The sequence below is a fragment of the Cheilinus undulatus genome, linkage group 6, assembly GCF_018320785.1.
Source record: "Cheilinus undulatus linkage group 6, ASM1832078v1, whole genome shotgun sequence".
Taxonomy (NCBI): domain Eukaryota; kingdom Metazoa; phylum Chordata; class Actinopteri; order Labriformes; family Labridae; genus Cheilinus; species Cheilinus undulatus.
This window is the reverse complement of record NC_054870.1, coordinates 23900622-23921205: the sequence shown is the minus strand read 5'-3', so window position 1 is coordinate 23921205 and position 20584 is coordinate 23900622. Positions and strand designations below refer to the sequence as shown.

Below are 20584 nucleotides of genomic sequence, written 5' to 3'. Positions count from 1 at the left end.
AAACAAACAAACAAACAAACAAACAACAACAACAACAACAAAAACAGTTCAGTGGGAAAATTCACAGAAGTTCAATTAATGGAATTCAACAACAGTGCACTAGCCTACAAATAACTGATGCATCAGGTCATGCTGTCATTAAACTGCACCATTCACTTGCTGCATCCTCTGAGACATTACTGAAACTGACTTGTTCCAAAACAGCTTAGAACAGCGTGTCCATGGCGCATATCAAACTGTCATCTTGAAGTGGAATGGTGACTTTGCCGTTTTTTTACTGCAGTGGCATACTGAGTTGTTGTGCTGGGGTGTCCTATATGCAAAAGACTGGGCTGATGGACTGCTGCCTCAGAAGCTGGGGATGCTGGTTCCAGTCTAGAAAAAAAAACCCATCAAATAGGGATGGCTTTATCATAATTGTAATCAATGTTCAAAATTTGTTGTCTATAGTCATGACAATAAGCAATATCTTTGATTCAAAGTCAAACTTCACTCAAAATTATGAAAATATTCAAATATATAATCCCAATGGTTTATTATCACTTTATTCTATCAAAAAGTAGGTAAAGAGTTCTTTTAATATTCTGAAAATGAAAAATTTTAACATGTAAATGAGATATTCATTTCTTAAGTCATGTTTTTATTGAAAAACCCAACTGTCAAACACTGTAAGGGTCACATTAAGCCACCAAAGTAAAATTTATTCTCAACCTGTGTGAAACTGAATACTGGTGCATACATCTCCCTACCCTGCAGTCCACTATAATGATCAATTTTCTAACCAAAGGTGATTTTCCATACCAGCGCAGACATTTTGATATTGAAAAATTCTTAAGTATGTCAAAGCAAAACCCTTTTCAACATTTGTTAATAGCTGAGATGGGATTCACTAATTCAAAAGTGTGAGACATTCATAGACAAAAACATTTTTCTTACTGGTCTAAGGTCCAACATGTAAGAGGGCTGATTTTACACTGTATCTGCTCCATCCTTTGGCCCTTCCTGACGCAGTAGGAGGCAGATAGTGTGCCAGGAGCTGAAGAGCTCTGAAGCAAAGTGACTCTGAGCTGAACACAAAACACAAAAGGCATACATACATACATACAATTAGTGAGTCCACCTCTGACATAGGCTGTTCAGTAAATTACTACCACAGAGAAAACAGCACCCACAAGGATGTGCTGGAGGAATTTAGACCCATCAGTTGAAAGAATCACAATAACATTTTTTGTTTTTCAACAGTTCAGCACAAGTGGCGATATGAATTAAAGTACAATTTAATATAATATATTATGGCCCTGTGGGATTCCACTCAGATAATATTCCTATAACAAAAATGAATGGCATATGTGTCCACCAAATAAAAACACATTAGACTGACACGTCATTGTATCTGGTATAAATAGAAGGTACAAATATAACAGGCTGTAAATGTAACAGGCTACAGTAAAAACGTCAATTAACTTAAGACAGATTCACAAAAAAGGGGGGTAAGATACTCAAAGAAGGGATGAGTGTGTAAAATTATAAATAAATCAATTAATCAATCAAAATATTAGTTTTGAATTCAAATAAAGGCTGATCTATTTACTAATGAGATAGATGTTCTATAAAAAATATGTTTATTGAACAACATTGATCTAAATTATTCCTAATTTTTGAAAACATCTTTTATAGAAAAGGTTTGAAATCAATCTCCTCATTGAGGCCTGAATAAGCCATGGCAATAAACCTAAAGATCCAGAGGGTCTCTCCTTGAAGCAGTTTTTTAAAAGTTCTAAACCCTCTTCTGAAGGTAGAAGGTTTAGAGCTAGTGGAGCAGTCAGTTAAAGGTGGTGACTGTCTTAAAAAACGGCTTCAAAGAGAGACCTTCTGGATCTTTGGGAGGGCCCATTCAATGGGTCTGTCTCTAAGGTTTAAAATTTTTTAAATCACAATTAATTTCAGAATTTCTACAGTTAATTAATCTCAGTTTCTATAGTTAGTCAAGTTCAGTTTGAAATGGCACTGTTATGCTTTCAAGACTTTGGTTTATTTTGGACTTGTAGTGACTTAAACTATAACTTCCTTTATGGATACAGACTTTTATTTTCAAAGAAAAGAGGGAACTCAGGGTACAGTAGATTAAATATTATGTCAATCACAGAAAAAGTCATTGATTATAAAAGGGAAGAAGGACCAGCAAAAGGTAAATATTTGCTCATACGTATTGCATAACTTTTGATTTGTCCACTGACCCCTAGGAGTTTTCTTAAAGTGAAATGAGACATTAAGAGGCAGTAGGGGACTTCTTTTTCATCATTATTGCTGCAAGATGCTGTAGTGGTTTAACAACTGAGTACTAAAAGAGACAGTAAAGCATGGGATTACTCACAATTCAAAATTCATGCAGCTATTAATTAATCCCAATTTAAGTATTCTTAGTGACAGCCCTAAAAAGAACCATATTTATTCACATGTTCATAAAAATGGAAAAAGGACTAAAGTATCATTAAAATTCAGTAGTGTGATAAGAATCATACAGTTAGTAGAGTGGGTCATTTAATACTTTCTTACATGTTGAACTTCTTGTGATGAAAACAGATGAACACATTTACTTCACTGATTTCACATAATTTATTTGTTTTTCTTACAAAATAATGCATAGAACAGATATACAGCAAAATACAACTTTATTGAAATAATCAAGTCGTGTATTAAAAAAGCAATCACGCTGAACTTACAAACATGAGGCACAGATTTGGTGATCATCTCTGACTAGTGCAGGCGTCTAACACATTAATGACAGGTTTCTGAAAGGCATGTTAAACGGGGCTGTAAAGGTGATGACTGACCCTGAGATGACTGAAAACATTCTCTTAGGGTAACAAAACAGAGAGATTCATCCTGATCTGAATTTTTTTTCCTCAAAAAAGAAGACACGATGAAGATATAATAATACTCAGCTTTTCATGGACTTTTCCCATCATGCTGACCCCTACATTATCCCCGTCATTCTTGCAGCTTCATGGACATTTCATTTATTTATGTATGGTATTATGACATTCTACATCCTCTTGGCCTTAAAACAACACCAGCGTGTGTAGAAGCTCCTAAAATGACTCAACCTGCTACTAAGACCAGAGAAACACTGACGGTGGAAACATACAGCAGAGTTGTGCATTCAAAAAAAGAAAAAATTGAAAAATCAGGTACTTTAAAGGGGCAAGAGAAGCACAGATACAAATTAAAGCGCAGTGAGGAATTACATTCCAACATACAAGGCATAAGGACAGAAATTCAAAAAGAAAGGCAAAATTCTGTCACCAGACGAACAAAACAACAATAAAAATGAGGGATGATATAATCTTAAAGCATGTAAACATTTCAAGTAGCCCCAAACTGTGCAGCAATGACAGAATGTAACCTAGAATTGGTGTGTGAGCGATAAGAAACCACAGTGAAGATGTTGATACGTGACCTACAGAACAAGAGGTGAACAGGTGATGCCTAACCTCTGCTTGGCTCCTATACTTAGTATTCTATTCATCTTACACTGAGACTCTAATTCAGTCATTCAAGAACACACTTACAAAATTAGTTTAAAAACATCACTGTGATTGTCTATAGTTTTTACACATGTAACATAAAAGGCATATGTAGGTGATAAAAGGGGTGCAGACATATCACAATACAGTGACAGAGAGTAAATTGAGAGCTACATGATGATTTGCAATATGTGAAGAGTGAAAGACAAATAATTATTTGTTAAAATAAGATAAATAGAGTCCAGGAGAGCAGTTTTTTGTCATGGGACAGCCAGTGTGTAAAGCGAAAGCCCGCCATCCTGGCCAGCAGGGGGAGCTCTAGAAACATCAGCCTTCTGCTCTCAGATCAAAAGTCTATCTACCAGCTTCAGGATCTAAATATCCCAAAACAACCAACATTTAAATTACTGTTTCAGTGTTAATCTTGTGAACCTGAATCTGATGAAAAATACTGAAGTAAAGCTAAGTGAGTAAAAAAGAAAGCTAATCCTTAACTTGACATTTACATGTACATTCATATAATACACTTTTCTGACCTTTTCTTATCAAGAGAAACAGAGAACATCCATTTCTGTAGTCATTCAATTCTCTGAGGAGAGTTATATCACACAGAATCATCTGAGACCCCTGCAGCCTGACGGTGTCTCAGATACAACTGAAAAAGGAGCATTACGTAACATCGATTCAAAGTAAATATGTGCAGCACTCCTCTCGTGAACAAGAACAGCATTTGTGCTTTAAAGCCATACAGTAGTGAGCTGAGCAGTGACTTTAAAATCCTTCCAAGATGACTAATCTGTCATTTTAAACAAGTCCTGGAAAGATGAAAATTCATATCAAACAGATCCAGAGTGATGAATAATCATCACAAACAAAGTTTGGACAATAATAATTTCCTCCTAAAATGGATCTGTAACATTTTGAAATGAGACCTTTAAAAATGGTGAGGCAACACTGCAGAGCTCATTTGTCAAGTAATGAAAGCTTCCTGGACGCGATGTTCTGCCATGTTCCACCTGCGTGTCAAAGCATTTTTAACTCTTTTTCACAGAGAACACAGTAAAGCAACAAAGAGCAGTATTCATCACTTCCACACAGCAGCAGGCTCTAAAAAGGTGAGTTAAAGCCTGGGATTTCAGACAGAGGCAGCTTCAAAACAACAAACAGCAGTTACTCGGAGCAGTTTTTCTTATTGTGTAACATGTGATCCTGAAGCGATATCAAACAGCATTTGGATTTTTCTATTCATGTCAACACCAGGTTCAGACCTGCAGAGCTAAACTAAAATTCCTCTGTTTCCTTAAAGCAAAGTGCGTGCTCACTCCACTTGACAGCCCAACTCTAAACTCTTTATGGACCTGAAGTACTGTCGTTCCATGATACAAGACACTTGCAGGCTTTAGAGAGATTGAATGATGAAAGTAAAGTAAGATATTCTTTCCAAATAAATGGTTTGAAAAAAAAAGGTATTAGACTATTTTTTTAAGAGGAGAGAGTGGTTTGAGTTGGAGTGAGTCACAAGTTTTTCAGAAAACTTTAGGGAGTGTGGATAAGAATAGCAGCACAAACTAAGCAACCAGCAACAATTAACAGGATGTGTTCACCAGGATGCTCTGTTAAAGCAAGTAGCAACTACCTGCTGCATTCAGGAACAGCTGATTGTTACAGAGACATCAAGTTAAAGAGCTTCACTCTTTCACTTATTTTTGACATATTTAGACACTCAAGTGTTCTGAAAACATTTGTGTTTTATTCAGTGTCAATAATCTGACACAGATATCCCTCTACAAACAACAAAGAGTCCCAGGTGGACACATCTGCATTCTTAGTCTCCTTATTTCTATAATACAGCATTGAGATGCTCCATCACAGAGCTGACACACAGTGTTTAAGCATTTAAACGCCATATAAATAGTTCTGATATAAATATGTGCACGCAAAGACAGACACGGCCACTATTAACAGAAAAGCAGGGTTAGCTTGTCAATGGAAGCCTGATGTCAAGTCAAAATACTATGGTAGCCATTTTTAAAAATGGTATTATCAACACATTCCCCCTCGTTTTTTAACGGATCAGTTGCTCCACGCTGAGGCTTCAAGTGACCATGACAAGAATATTTTCACTTAAAGCTGCCAACTTCTAAGTCCTGACCCTGTTCAAAATGTGTGTGTGGTTCTTTTTTTTTTTTTTTTACACTGACCCCACTGAACAACCTCAAAGAGTCTTTTATAGGGCAGAGATTCCAAAGTGCCTCCTGAAGAGTCATCACTGGCAGTTCAGATCAGGACTATTGAGCCAGGCCCAGATCTGGATCATCTCCTGTGGGGTCCTTGGGTGAACCAGCATTAAACTCTTGTAGGCGCAGGGATTTGACCTGTACTTCTCCTCTATGTTGAAGGTCCTAAAGCCTTTGTGCTTCTCGGGGGCCAGCCCAAGCTTCCTGAGACACATCCCTGTGTAGACGTCATCTATTGGGTAGAGCGCTACGTGTTGTGACACATTGTGCAGACGAGCGGCGATATCACCGGAGTAAAGGTATCCACCTCCCCCCGCGTATGGAGGGTACGTCCCCACGTACATGCTCTCTGGGATGAAATATTTGACCTTTTTGTCTCTGTGTGGCCCTGCGTTGGTGATCACATCGCCAACAAACAGGTCCCTGGCCTTGGGCCCAGAGAGGCCCTTGAGGAAATCCAGGATGCGGTAGGTATTAACAAAGACGTCGTCGTCACCTTTGAAGATGAAGCGAGCACCAGAGCAACGAGTCTGGATCCACTCCAGGAAGAGGACCTCTTTAACTGTCAAGTTGAAGAAAGAATCTCTGTAATTCCACTGGATAATGTCTTTATGGCGGGCATGCTCGTATTGAAGCATCCCAGAGAGATCTGGGTGGTGGTCTCCCGCAGTGGCATTACCTAGGAGGAAGATGGTAACCACTGTCCGATTGGCCATAACACCTGCCCGTCCCCAGGACTGACGAATTGCCTGACGACGGTCAAAATGCGGTGCCAGGGATTTGACCGCCAGGAGCAGGAATGGTGGCTCCTTACAGATATCAGGCTGGTCCACAGTGAGCTGGTAAGAGCGGCATTGCATGTAAAGCAGGAAGTCTTTGAAGCGGTCTGGCAGGGAGTTGTAGTCTTTGACCTGAGTGGTAACCCTAAAGTTAGGCTTGCACAAGTCAGAGCTCACACTGGTGTCATTGAGCCAATCAGGTAGATCTCCAAAACTACAGTTTGCCATCAGGACAGGGTTATGCTGAAGGTCCAGAATCTGCTGCTGGCGGTTCCAGTACGCTGAGCTGGGAGCCAGTTTCGACCAGAATGGTTTGGTTGGGATGTTGATCTTCTGACGCCCATTTTTGTCTTGGCTGCTGTGTCTGGAGATGATTATGAAGATAAAGAGGTTGACCATCATCACTGTCACCACAAGCTTCAGCCTCCTCCTCAGCAGCGCCATGACACTGTCCTGCACCCGTCACAACCTGAGGACATACACAGAAGAACATAAGAGTTTAGAGAGGGGGACTACTGCCTACGCACAGTACAGAGGTGCATTATTGTATTCCAAGTAAGAAAAAAGGGGTGTAACACTGTATTCATCCCAAACTGTCATGCACACTGTCACATGAAAAATACACAGGAATGTAAAAAAGGCAATCACATTCAGCTGCCAATCAAGGCAGAAGTAATGTTCCTAAGTGTCTGCTAAAAGCTATTAAATAACCAACAAAGAGGAAAAAGAAGGGGCCAGACCTCTGAGACCAGCCAGCTTCTCTCCTCTGCAGAAGGCTGCTTTTTTCAAAAAGCCTCTCAACGCGAAAGCAGAGAGTTGAAAACCTTGCCAATACTGATACATTTGAAAGACTATGCACTGACATGCAGAGGTAGATGAAACCAGCTACAGGTGAGTAATAAAGTGCTCTGCTCAGATTCCGGCACAGTTTCCCACCCTATGTTTACATAGACTAGTTGGGGGTCCATTACCAAAGTACATGAATCATGATTTTGCTAAAGTAACCAATACACCAGAAATTTACTAACAACTATGTGACAGTGTCACATGCTACACTATAAAGCATTGCTCTAAAACAACTCATATTGCGTCCGGGCCCAGATTTGCTCCAATGAGAAGTCCTGAGGGCCGGACTATTTGGGTCAGGATTGTGAAAGTCAATCGCGGATTCTGAATTTAGGTCTTACCTAAGAGCCTAACAAGGTCAACATTTAAATATAAACTGTCAACCTCATTTTCACCATTAGTAAAATATTAAAAAAATATAAATAACACTGATAATAAATCATTCTGAGATGAAAAAAAGTAAAAATGATAAGTTTAAAGGCTTAACGCCTGAGATAGAAAGTCAAACTTATTAGCTCAAAAGGTCAAAATATCAAATTTAAAGGCAAAAAAAAAATGTTTTTAAAAGGCAAATAAATGAGATAGAAAGTCAAAATCACAAGTTTAAAAGGTAAAAATATTACTTAGAATTTTGAATTGTGAATCTTGAAGGTCAAAACATGAAAAAAGTCAAAATCATAAGTTTAAGTCAGAATTGTGAGATGCAAAATTGAAAATTTGAAATGACTGCATTCATTTCTTTTCCCACCTTCCTGAGTTTTGATCTGATTTCTTTAACTCTTTACTTTTTCTTATTTTTATAATTTAACAAGGATACTTTAAATCATCAAGGTAAAATTTACACGTTTACTGGAGGAAATCTGCAGACCCCATACTGGTGGGCCAGTTATAATAGAAAGATCGTATGATCTTGCGGGCTGGATACAACTGTACCACGGGCTAAATTTGGCCCCCAGACCTTGAGTTTGACACCTGTGCTCTAGAACATAGAGCTGGCCCATCATGGCAACCATCTAAATCCCAATTCATTGAACATTTTACCTGAGTTAAAATTAAGGGATGATTGTCCAAACTTGGTTTGTGCTGTAAATATTTAAAGTTCTAAAACAAAATACTGAAACGAACATGGGCAGGTTATTTTTTCAAACAATTGAAATTTAAAAACACATTAACTGAAATGAAATTGTTTTGTGAAAAAAGTGAATTTTCCTTGAAAAGTAGAAAATAAACAACTTGTATGTCTTGCTACCAAAAAAACTGTATTAATACTGTTGTGTTAAAAGAAAACAACTTTAACCTTATGAGAAAGGTCTAATGTAAGCTTTAATATAGAAAATAATTTCCCTTAAATTGTAGAAAATACACAAAAGCAGAAAATAGCTTGCAACTTTTGCTAAAAAAAACAAAACAAAGAAACTTCAAAATATAATGTTATAATAACATTATAATAATAACATAATGTCAAATAACGAGAAATCATGCAGCTCTCGTGTAAACAATTATGTTAAAAGGATACTTCAACATTTTGCCAAATTCGTCCATTGCCATAATCCCTATAGTCTTAGTAATAGGGCCGTTACCTTCAGTTGTCGGTGCAAGCTATTTTTAGATAGCCGCTGCCGAGTTTGGACCTGCTTGCTTTTACATTTTGCATAATTTTTTTTGTTTCATATTTATAATGCACCACAGGCTTTATCGACTATCACAGGCGGCACTATATGTGACAAATTGTAATTTCCACTACAGTTGGTTTTAATCATGAATCCAGGACTTTGAGTCATCTTCTTCCCAATGAACTGAACATGTACTGCGACCCCAAAACTGAGGTAAAGCAGTGCAGCCAAGAGAAGCTGTAGACAAGAGATTACAAGATCATGGGAGGACTATAAATTTATGTGGAAACTGTGAGAAAACAACCCAGCACAAAGTGAGAATAACGTGAACAAGTAACTTTGCCTTTCTGAAGTTTATTTGCTTTCTATTTCAATATTAGTTGGTGCTGGGTTGATGCCAAGTTCTTTCTTTCAAGTAGCAAACACTTGTACCATGAAGCAGCCTTGAGTGTGCTATATAAAAATACTCTATACAAAGCCTTAATGTTCATATAGTAAGGCATTATTTAAAGCTGAGGTAGGCAACTTTTGAAAAGCCAATTAGTCATCAACTATCAGAAAAAAAAGCACACCTGATTCCAGCATTCTATACAGTCATGTTGTAAAAATCTCATTGTAGCAGCCACAGTGATGGATTAACTGTTGCAAACATGACTAATAGATCTTTCATGCATCTTAGCCTTTAAGAGCTTGGTCAGTTCTGATAGTAAAGTCTGGATGGAAAAAGCAATTGATTTCTTTATGGGAAATGATCATGTGCTTTCCACTTCAGGGAAAACAAGATCATCATCCCTGTTTTTATGACCAGTTATAAGTAGCACAATGGTGGGTGAGTGTGTAGTTTTTGCCTCATCTTCCTTTGATAAGGGGAACAGGGAGAGAAGAAAGAAGATTTTTCAAGCACAAAAGTGTTGTGTCACAAAGTCACATGAAGATGAGCAAGTATTTCGTTTAAAGCTGCTGGGGGGATTTATTATGTGTTGAATGCTATAAGAAAAGATTGAAAGTTGTAGCTGCAGAGACATTCAATTGTACTTTAACTTCAGTGATCTCTAGATAGCTCTATTTCTGTTTCTTATCTAAACAGGAAGGTAGCAAGTCATGTTCAGTTAAAAAGGTGTATGCAATTGATAAGGATTTACAAACTAGTGATTAAAATGATAGTCCTGGCAACTTGACCCTCAGCTAAGATACCATGCATCACTATTGTACTTGAAATTACCTACTAAAGCCCCTATCCATAGTCAGTCTTCATCCATCTGTTCTTTTGTTCTCAAACCAGATATATAGAGCTTGTGTCCCTGGCATATATGGTTTAAAAGGACGGCATTTGCCAAAGAGGCTCATACCTGTTACTCACTTTATCATCAATCATAAATCCTTACCTTTAACCTATTGCTAACATGCAGTTCAACTAAAACCTAAAGATCTGAGATCCCTTTCACTCATTGGTTCACATTAAGTTAGAAAATAATTTTGTGAGCTCTACGAATCAACCAGCAGATACCATGCAGGTTATCCAGAGTGCCTGTGAGTGTGTCTGTGCATATTTGCACCAACAGGACAGGCAGTTATCACCAATCACTGACCTGCACACATGCATCAACTGGTAGCTAATCAAAGTTAAATGCAATAACAAATTAGAGTCTTTATTACCATAAAAAGGGTTTACCTGAGGTCATTATAGTCATTGTGCTAGCCAGCATGCATATATAGAAGCTATAGAAGGTATGCACTGATGTCACTTTCAGCCTGCAACATGACTGCTCACCCAGTTGAGTGGAAAAACATTCTGAAAAACAGCTGTCTGCTCATTTGAGGATGGATAAAACCTGTGTAATACATTACATATATTGATATTTGGACTCAGCAGAGATCCATCCATACTGTTTTATGAAGACAGTGAATCCTGGACATTGGCATGAGGCCATGAATTGAGTTTCCTGACATGATATGGACCCAGTTTCAAAAGGCTCAAATCAGCCTGGCTCATCAATGATGGATGTGAAGCTGAATTAACATAAAAGTTTTCATACTCTGAAGGTAAAGATACATTTTTTTTATCTCTGCTTTAGCACAGAAAATCCATTCACTTCCTTTACTTAAGCATGATGTATTTTATCAACCTTTAAACTTTATCTACATTACTTTTATACTGACATTTTTTTATACTTTCAATGTATGAAACATGCATGGAAACTACGCCAGTGTTTTACCAAATAGAAATCAAGTTAATTTACAACAGCTAGTCTTTTTTTAATTGGTTAAAAATATCAATGGACTATACTTCTTTCTTTGATTTTCCCTATAAAACCAGCCGTACTAATCAAACATTGCAGGATCATTGTACAGCTATAAGAGCATAACTTTTTGTCTTTAGAAACCTTTTCACATTTTAAGTTTTTATTTTACCGTACTGCAGTTGATCTGCTTGTAATGTCTTAATTTTCCTTTAAGGTAAAATCAAGAGGAAGGAGAATAAAGTGTGGTTCAGCTTGTATTCATGACTAACTGAATGCTTGTAGTAGCTACTCTAATAGCATGGCTTTGTCTTGTGGCTTTATTAACCTAACTTACCATTTCCAACATTTCATCAGCTGAGAATCTAAACTGACCACGGTGAACATTATCAGATGAAATCATTAAAAGATGGCCCTTTTCAGTTGAAATAACACTAGCCACCTTCTCCCTACTGATTTCTGACACCAGTATGCACTTGCTGCTACTCAGCAGCTAGAACTGCAATGACTCACGCTGCCTGTGATATCATGTGCATACCCTCTATATCTGTCACTCTGTGTCTTTGTTTGCCAGTGGATTTGGATTTGATATAAACCTAATATGGTAACAGTTAATAACCATCAATAGGAGAGGAAAGTCATCTGATAACGTTTTGTCATCTTACAAGAGAACCTGCTTTGCAAATAAAAGAAGACAACATGAAAGACAACACAGTCCTTTAGGAGGTATAGAACAGCCATTGGTTTCTGCTGTGGCAGTCTCAAACTTCTTTATCTTTAATGTTTGTTGTTTCACTTTCATGTCTCAGATTACTGAAAACCTCCATATTTGGCTTCCATTCTCTTATTCTGCTCTCTTATGCCTGTTTTGTTCAGATCAGTGAGGTAGACATTTCAAATGTATTTCTGTTGCTACAGCATGTGGGCTTTTATTTTTAGTATCTTTAACTCCACTTAACAGCTATCACCTACATTTAACTGAGATAGCTTACAGTAGTGAGACTGTAGGAAACAAGTGGAGAGGAAGAATGCATCAAGAAATTCTTAGCCAAACTGTTGATGCCATGTTGTTTGATGCCCTCAACATTAAGGCTACCAGGACTTCCCTTTTGACCTTGATGATTTGTATTCTGTGGTTGAACATTCATCCTGTATCGAAAGCACTTGGAAGCCAACAAAACAAAATTCTAAATACAAGATAAAAAACTTTTGCCCTGAAATGAGGCCAAATAGCCAGAAGGAAGCTCTGGCAGTGCAAAGTCTTCACATCTGGGACAAATTTGGATTGCTTGGATGCAGAGCATTTACCCCCTGACCATTCCATTCACTTTCTAGTCTAGATAAATAAGTGGGTGCACTTTTTGAACAAATAAATAGAACAACAAAAACCCATTAGCATGCCATTATTCTTTCTTTAGTGGCTTCACAAATACAAACATCACAGCAAAGAATCCATTGTCTGAGATGGTTTGGTCTTATCCAGTGATCTATCTTAGACAATTTTAATGATTGGTTGAAGTGCAGATTATTATCAAGGAGTCTGTAATTCACCCAAAAGTAGTAAAAATGCCCATCACAGAGTCCTAAAACTTGATGTGATATTCTGCAACTCTTGTTTTGAAAATAAAAAGGTTCAAACCTTCCTGATGAATTAAAAATGAAAATGTAAATATTTAAGCAAACAGGCTTGCTCTCATGAGAGCTGCAGTAAGCAAAAAACTTGACCCATTTGTTATGAAAAATTACATTAAGAGGGGTCATTCAGTTAATATAAGAAGGCATAACTCGGTGGGTACAACATTTTAAAGGCAAGCACCTAATAACTTTAAATCGATAACTGGCATGAGCTCCTGTGGGTTTAATTTCCTCTGCACCACTGCTTGCATCCTTCCTACCTCTGTATCATGTTGCTCTCCTGGCCTCCTAGCAACAACTGTGCTCTGCTGTGCCCCTTTTTGCTGTCTTTCCTACACCCCTTATTTACCCCATCTTTTCCCATCAACTTCACTCTTGTTCTCTGCCATTGTTTCTCTTCAATTATGCAGATATTTACATAAAAACAGAGAAAAATAGAGTCACATCCCCACAGGATGATGCTACATAATCCTGAAGGTGTACTACTACTGTTATACCAACAAAAACAGGCACAGACATAGCCTTTTGTCTTTTTACCCCCTCTTTTATCTCTCTTTTTCTCATGGATAATTACTCTTCCCATCATCTGTGTCCCTGGACAAAGACTTCTGGGAAACAAGTGGGTGGGAGTTACAAAGCAGAAAGCTAAACAACATGTTGACAAGACAACAGCTTCCGGCTGTCTAATTAACCAAAGTGATGTGAGGTTAAACACACCTACATGCATTAGTCTGAGTGTTTATCCCTCCTATATTCAAATGCTAACCCTATCTTTCCATTGTGCTGCTGCTGTGGTTTACAGTTTTGGTATTCTTGGCATTAATTTGACAAAAACTAAAATGCTGCATCAAGATGTTCACCATATTAGTATACACATACTACCCCAAGAAAAGACACACAGGTCAAAGAAAGTAGCCTGAAGGGAGGTTGTGCAAGCTTTAGTGGTGCTCGTAAAAGACCAGACACAGGAAGGAGAGAGTGGTGTGTCTGCAAAGGGGAACATATTTGTCCTGGTAAATGACTTTTTATGGCATGTAGACTCTTAATTGTTTGAGTCATATGCAGTAATGTATGATAATGATAATTTATGATACATCAGAGTGGTGCCTTTACAAGAGTAACCATTAGTTTATGTTGCTGCTGTTATTGGATCTGGTGTTTACATTAGTGAGTGGAGCCATCAGCAGTTTTATTTGCAGTCTTATACGGTCTGGTATTTCCTGTGACAATGGTATAAATATTCACTGGTTTTGCAGAGAACAAAGCTGCAACCTCAATAGTTAACCTCCTGTGAAATATGTATTTAACAGTGTTATGATATGAAATGCTTGGCAATATAGTTCACAAATGCACATCAAAAGGAGAATGTCAGTGATTTTTTTTGACTTTGACCAGTGTTTGAAGCCATTTCTTTCTTTTTAAACAATTTACTGACAATACCAGTTAGATCTTGGCTAAACAATGAGCCAGATGGACCTCTGTAGTTTTTCAATTTATTCGATCTGCACAGAAAACAGGTCTGTGTACATCTGGCACTAATCTGCTGGACAATGCCAAGCTGTGTTTGACCAGTGTGCTTTCCATTTGATAATAGGTTCATTGGGGTGTGGTGTCTCACCTGTGTGGGGGAGGGGTGTGAGACAACAGCACACAATGGATCAGAGAAAGTTAGAGCATGGGTTGATTTGCTTGAAAATATTTCCACTCTAACTACATGCACTGCACCTGATATTTGTTAAATATAAACTGTTGCTGATAAGTTGACGCTTCATGTTTAGGGACATTTATTTTTTAACAAGCTTTGCAAATAAAATGTATTTACAATAACCATTATGTAACTTTTATATATATGAATGTTTTAATTCAACTCTGTTACTGTTCATCACATCTGCTACAATGTTTCTAATACTGTTAGTACTCACTGTACGATCTTACCTGTGCAGGATAGAAGGCCCTCTCAGCTAGAGTCGTTTTGGTGTCTCCTCTCAGCTCTCTTACCCCATACTTAGCACCGCCCTCTGGGGAACAGCAGCCAACAGGGAAAAGGGATCAGGAAGGGAACACGATGAGAGGGAGGGGAGTGTGGGTTGAAGCTGAAAACACACGAAACAACTCGTGAGTCAACAGCTGTGAGGAGCTTGAGTAGAACAAAGCAACAAAACAAATATCAGCCACATGAGATGCTTTTAAACAGTACGTTATTAAAGGTTTAAAGTTAAAGCCTAGATATGTGTCCAGCAGAATTGACAAGGGGTGAAGTGAATTATCAACATGAGGGAAAAAAATACATAATTTCCTCAGGCAAATTGTCCATTGTTTTCACATCCTATAGTCACTGATCTACAAGACCTTTTATGATGAGAGTTTGGATCTGACGTGCAGAGAATGAACTGTACACTCAATAGATGTATAACTTTCCCTGCCACTATTTTGTTATAGGAATGTCAAACAGACAATTTTCATTTGACATGAAAGTATCTTAACTTTCAGATTACTGGCCAGATGTAACAAACTACAAATGTCACTTTTGCTTTCCATAATCATGATAGGAATTTTTTACCCATCTTTTATTCAAAGGACAAAACAATATTTTGTGAACATGAACAGCAGATTAAACTTTGGAAAACAAGACATAACAATGACTGAGAAAATGGAACAGATATAGAAAGAACAATGGTCATTATGATGGATATAGTACAGCATGAATGGCAACATTATTAGGTTGGATCCAAGTGATTCTGACCTGTAATATATTTAAGGGTACAGAGTAATATTTAGAAGCTCTGGTAGCTTATATCAGCCAAACAAGTGTGCATCGGTTATACTTTGACGATGCTAGCAGTTAGATGGCTAGTTATCACTACTGAAGCTACAAAAAACACAGTATAGGTTGACAAATACAAGTGAGCTCCGAATAATTGAAACCAACTTTTGTTTTCAGTAAGTGCAAGAAGAAAGACTTGAAACTAGTGGTGGCTAATAGCCAGGTCCATCCACAGCTGGACAGGTGAAGCAAGGCAGAGCAGGCCCTACAAGAGCCAGGCAGGTGTGACCTAGACTGTGGAACTGGGGGAGAAAAGACCCTAGGCCACTGAGCCTTGGCAAAGGCTTGGCTGTGACTGGACAGGGACATGAAGGGGCAGCAGTCTACAGTCCTGATAAACGGACAGATAAAGACCTCTTAGAGATGAAGCCTCTACAAGCTAAATTATGGCAGACGAGTATGTATTCTGTATGCATACTTTCAAAATTAAAAAATAATTCATTTTAGCCTTTCTTGTCAAAATTTGTAATGAGGCAGTTTGTTTTACCTTACCAGGCCAGAATTAGAACCATCACCCTGGAACAGCTGCAGAGATACCAGGAGAGATATCTACGTATGTCAGCTGCATCACCATCCAGTGGTTCACAGCCACCATCATACTTTTGTTTGAAACACTCTTATTACTCTGCATATACATGCTTTTTTTACTCATTAGAATCCAGTTTATTATGTTTGATTTATGTATTTTCTACTGTATATTACACTTAGAAATGAGATTTCTTTTGGAATTTTGTTTTATATTTAGCTTCATACTTGAATATACTTTAGATGAAGTACTGAGTTTTACCATGTATAATTTCAACATTTGTTATACTTTTACTACTGTACCGTTCACATTATATAAATTTCTTAAACTTTTAAACTACTTATCGATGTCAGTTAAAACATTTTTACTTTGGAGTAAAATTCAATCATAAATATATTTTCAGTTTATTTGTTCCAAATCACTCTTCAAATAAATCAGTTAAACATACTTGTCATTCTCTCTTATGTCATAAATCACTGTCACTTTGTATAATAAATCACCAAGTGCAATGCTGCATGAAAGATGAGAGAAAACTTGGTCCAACAGTACTTTATTAAGTATGATAAATAAAATTTTTGTGCATAAGATCAGGCACTCCTCTAGCTGTTTCAGACAGCTGTGATAAACAATTGAAGCTTGTTGTCCTATGAGCTCTTCAGTGCAGTAGACTGGGACATGGTCTAGAGGTGAGTGTACATGTTCAGGAGTTTAGTCTTCATCCATAGTATCATACAGTTTCACAGCTGGAAATGCATCCCACCATTGCTCCTTCTAGAGACCACCACCTGTCCTGTTTAAACAAAAATGAAAAAGAAATCAAAATACACTGTATATCAATGGCCTTGCTGTTGTATAAAGCACTCTGACTCGTATGTAACAGATGAAGCTGCCCTCTTTATTGAGAGCAACAAAAATGATTTCTGATGCTTCCTGGGAGTATTAATTCATGCAGATTAGTGCTGGTAACAACATGTGATGATGAAAGTGCCAGAAAGTAGAACCTATACGTATTTTCTACAAAACTTAATAGAATGAAAGGGCATATAACCTCCAGTGAACAATGCTATGAAGACAACAATGGAATCATTTAGGTAAATTCAAATATACACTCTGTCCCTCACCCGATAAAATCTAAACGGATGCAGTAAATTCACTGTCAGTTATACTATATCACAACATAATGGTACTTTAAAATGAGGAAAAAGGTAAAGAACTGAAACAAACTCCTCTTTCTAATGAGTGTAATATTTTTCTTGACATATTTATTTTAAAACATATCACTACTAAGTAAGCTACAGAGGTAAGTACAGGATATGAGCAGAGGAATATTACCTTTTCTAAGGAATCCTTTTCTGGATTTCCCCTGGCAATAAATCCTCCTAACCTGGAATAATAAGCCCACAGCAGGCCTCATATTTCACCAGTCAACAAGGCTACGCTACACCGTGGGCTAGCAGGCCTCAGCAAAGCCACATCATACAGCAGGTCACATTTATATGAACAGTCATATTCCTCACCGCGAGTCAACAAAGCAAAAGAAAGAAATAAACAGTTACCTGTAGAGAAGAGACGTAGTCAGTTCCGCATCTGATTTGAAAATTTACAGATCCCGAAGCTTCATCCACTGGTCGTATTCTGTGCTGATGTTTACCCTTGTTTAATTTCATGCACAGTCCTCTTCCCGCCAAGCGTGTTCTGTGTTTTAGTCGTGTTGTTACTGGTAGGCTGGTAGTTGTTTTCGGCCAAAGAAAGAACTGGAATCTTGTCTCTTTTCCGTGAGTTATCACTGTCACTCAGTGGCAGCCATTGTCCTTGTTTACTGCCTCTCTTGCACACACATGGTGTTACAAAGTACTTGACAAATCAGGGCGAGGGAGTAAGCCCTGCCCCTCAACCAATTATGGTAAAGAAGTCAGAGACAGATCTGATTAGTCAGTGATACCTGGAGCGGGTGGAGGATTTTTAGCTGCTGATTACAAAGGCTTATGGAAACATAAAGATCTTGCTGTAGTCCCATTTTATTCCTCTTACCAAGAGCCGTTGATGGGTATACAGGCATTTGATCCAAATCAAATTAGGGCTGCAGCAATTGATTCTTTTTGTAATCGAGTACTCTATTGATTCTTTCGGCAATTAATCGAGTACTCTGTTAAAAATATTGCATTAAAAAAAAAAATCAATCACTTTTGTTTTTTTCAAGAGAAGCAGTACTAGACAAATGAGAAAGAAGCTAATGAGAAAGAAGCTGGCTCCCTTAAATGAACTACTTCTATATTAAAAATTGGTATTTGGCAATTTACATTTCTTAAAGTTACAAGGAAAGGAAGTTAAATAATTACATTAGATTATTGCCATATTTGGAAATTTTTGGTGCCAACACTTGCTTCTATGGTAGTTTATTTTTATTTTCCAATTTGTCATTAAAGTAAAGGGACACTTAATCATTTTAACATCCTCTACTGTATGCATGCGTGTATTATTTCTCATTCTAGCAAGAATAAAGCTCCATGACTCACACAGCGATCTGATGATGTTTGAAGGTGAACCTTTAGATTACAGGAATATGGTCTATATTACAAAGGATGCTGACTTTTAATTTTTGCACAATTTTTTAAATCCACCATAAAAATCTGACCTTTTAAGACCATCCACTGACATGGAGAACACATCTTAAGGGATAAAGCTACTTCTGTGACCTGTTGAATCCTGACTGTATGATGACGAACTTTAACCTATTTAGTCTCCCTCTCAGTCACTGTCTGTGGCAATAGCATGTTTGTATTTAAATGGTGTCAATTCATTATCAATGTAAGTCTTATCAAATTATTTAGGATGCTGAAATCTTTTGAAAAATACACTGCTAATACAAGTGTTGAGTTCATAAAGTTATAAGTTATATTTAACAAATAATTAGTCTGTGTCTTACGAGTACAGTATTCTGGTACTCCCTGTTGTTTGTGTATGAATTGTCTGTGCTGACTATGAAGTATTTATTTATCTATTTTTCAGTAGGTTGAATAAATAGCAATGCCTGAAATAATGAACATCATATGAGTTGCTCAGACATGAGTATATTTAATTTGCTGGATTATAGAGATTAAAGTTAAAGGACATGAAAGTAGGAGGTTGGGCTTGTTTGTTATCCATGTTGATCTGCTGTACTTCTATGTTGTAAATTTATTCATTTATTTTTGTGTAATTGTTTTGTTTGCTTCTGTTTTTTTTGTTTCTGTTCTTGTTTGTGTTGTCTTTGTGATAATTATGTATCTTTATTGTCATCTGTGTAATTTTTGTTGCTTGAATAATGAAAATAAAAGGCATAGTGCCATATCTGCTATGAAGCCACGGGCAGTGGCTGCGTAAAAAAGCAGGACGCTGCCTGTCAACATCACTGCATCAACCTCTCAGCCCTAGCGATTTTCACGCCACGAATCATCAAACACTGCACACCATGCAACACACTGCACGACGCCCAAGCTTACTGCATGGGCGTGTATGGATACAATAATTCGAGGAATTGTTTAGCCCTAAATTTAATATTTAAAAAGTCATGCTCATCTTTTTAGCCTGGTTTTATCACTAAAATATAACAACCCCACACCACATTTCAGAGTAATAAATACAGAAAATAAACATGCCAGTTATACATACAAAATACAAAATTATGAATTCTCTAACTGACTACCATAGTTAATTTATTTTTAACAGTCCTCGTTAATACATTTTCAAAAACAGTCTTAAAAGTGAGAGTAAACTGTGGTCTACAAATCTGTTTTCTGTTGCAGCTTCAGGCTGGTGATACAAGACATCTCTATCTTGCAAAAAAAAAAAAAAAAAACAGGTTTATCCTTTACATAATACACAGAAATCAGATTAGAGCAGGAAACCAACCTGACTGTGGCAACTTCTGTGTCCTGAATGAATGCTATACACAATCACAAAAAGGTAGAACAAATACAGAAAGAGGGCAGGTTTTGCATAGCTGTATCATCAAAGACATGGAAACAGTCCATATAAAAAACACAATGCAGACAACCTCACACGGAAACTAGTGAAAAAATATGAGCAATGGGTGCATTTACTGGAAGAGACAGAGATTAACATGTGCTTCTTAATTAAACACAGACACCAGAGGCTTCTAATATTTGTTTTTGGGGATTTGATTAATTTACAGTCATTCAGACTGCCCATAAAATTTTCACTCCTCATGCTTTGAGTTTTTTTAATGGTTGAGCTTCTCTTGCAGACATGCTGCAGCATGTCAATCTGCTCAGCTAGAACAGGAAGTTGATGCAGCTTGATGTTCAAACAGCTATCACTGTTCTTACTGGCCATCTAGTTGAGTTTACAGCTGTAT

The 20584-nt window shown here is 37.4% G+C and overlaps 1 protein-coding gene across 2 annotated transcripts in view; it reads right to left on the bottom strand.

The window, feature by feature from the left end:
- Positions 1-1149: 1149 nt before the first annotated feature.
- The window catches only part of b3gnt2b (UDP-GlcNAc:betaGal beta-1,3-N-acetylglucosaminyltransferase 2b), a 40322-nt gene continuing 20887 nt past the window's right edge, over positions 1150-20584 (bottom strand). For both annotated transcript variants that reach the window (XM_041789111.1, XM_041789110.1), the window contains exons 2-3: positions 14813-14970; positions 1150-7012 (exon numbers count right to left, since the gene is read on the bottom strand). In XM_041789111.1, coding sequence (XP_041645045.1) covers positions 5794-6987 — 1194 coding nt within the window. In that variant the 5' untranslated portion in view covers positions 6988-7012; positions 14813-14970 and the 3' untranslated portion in view covers positions 1150-5793. The remainder of the gene's footprint in view (positions 7013-14812; positions 14971-20584) is intronic.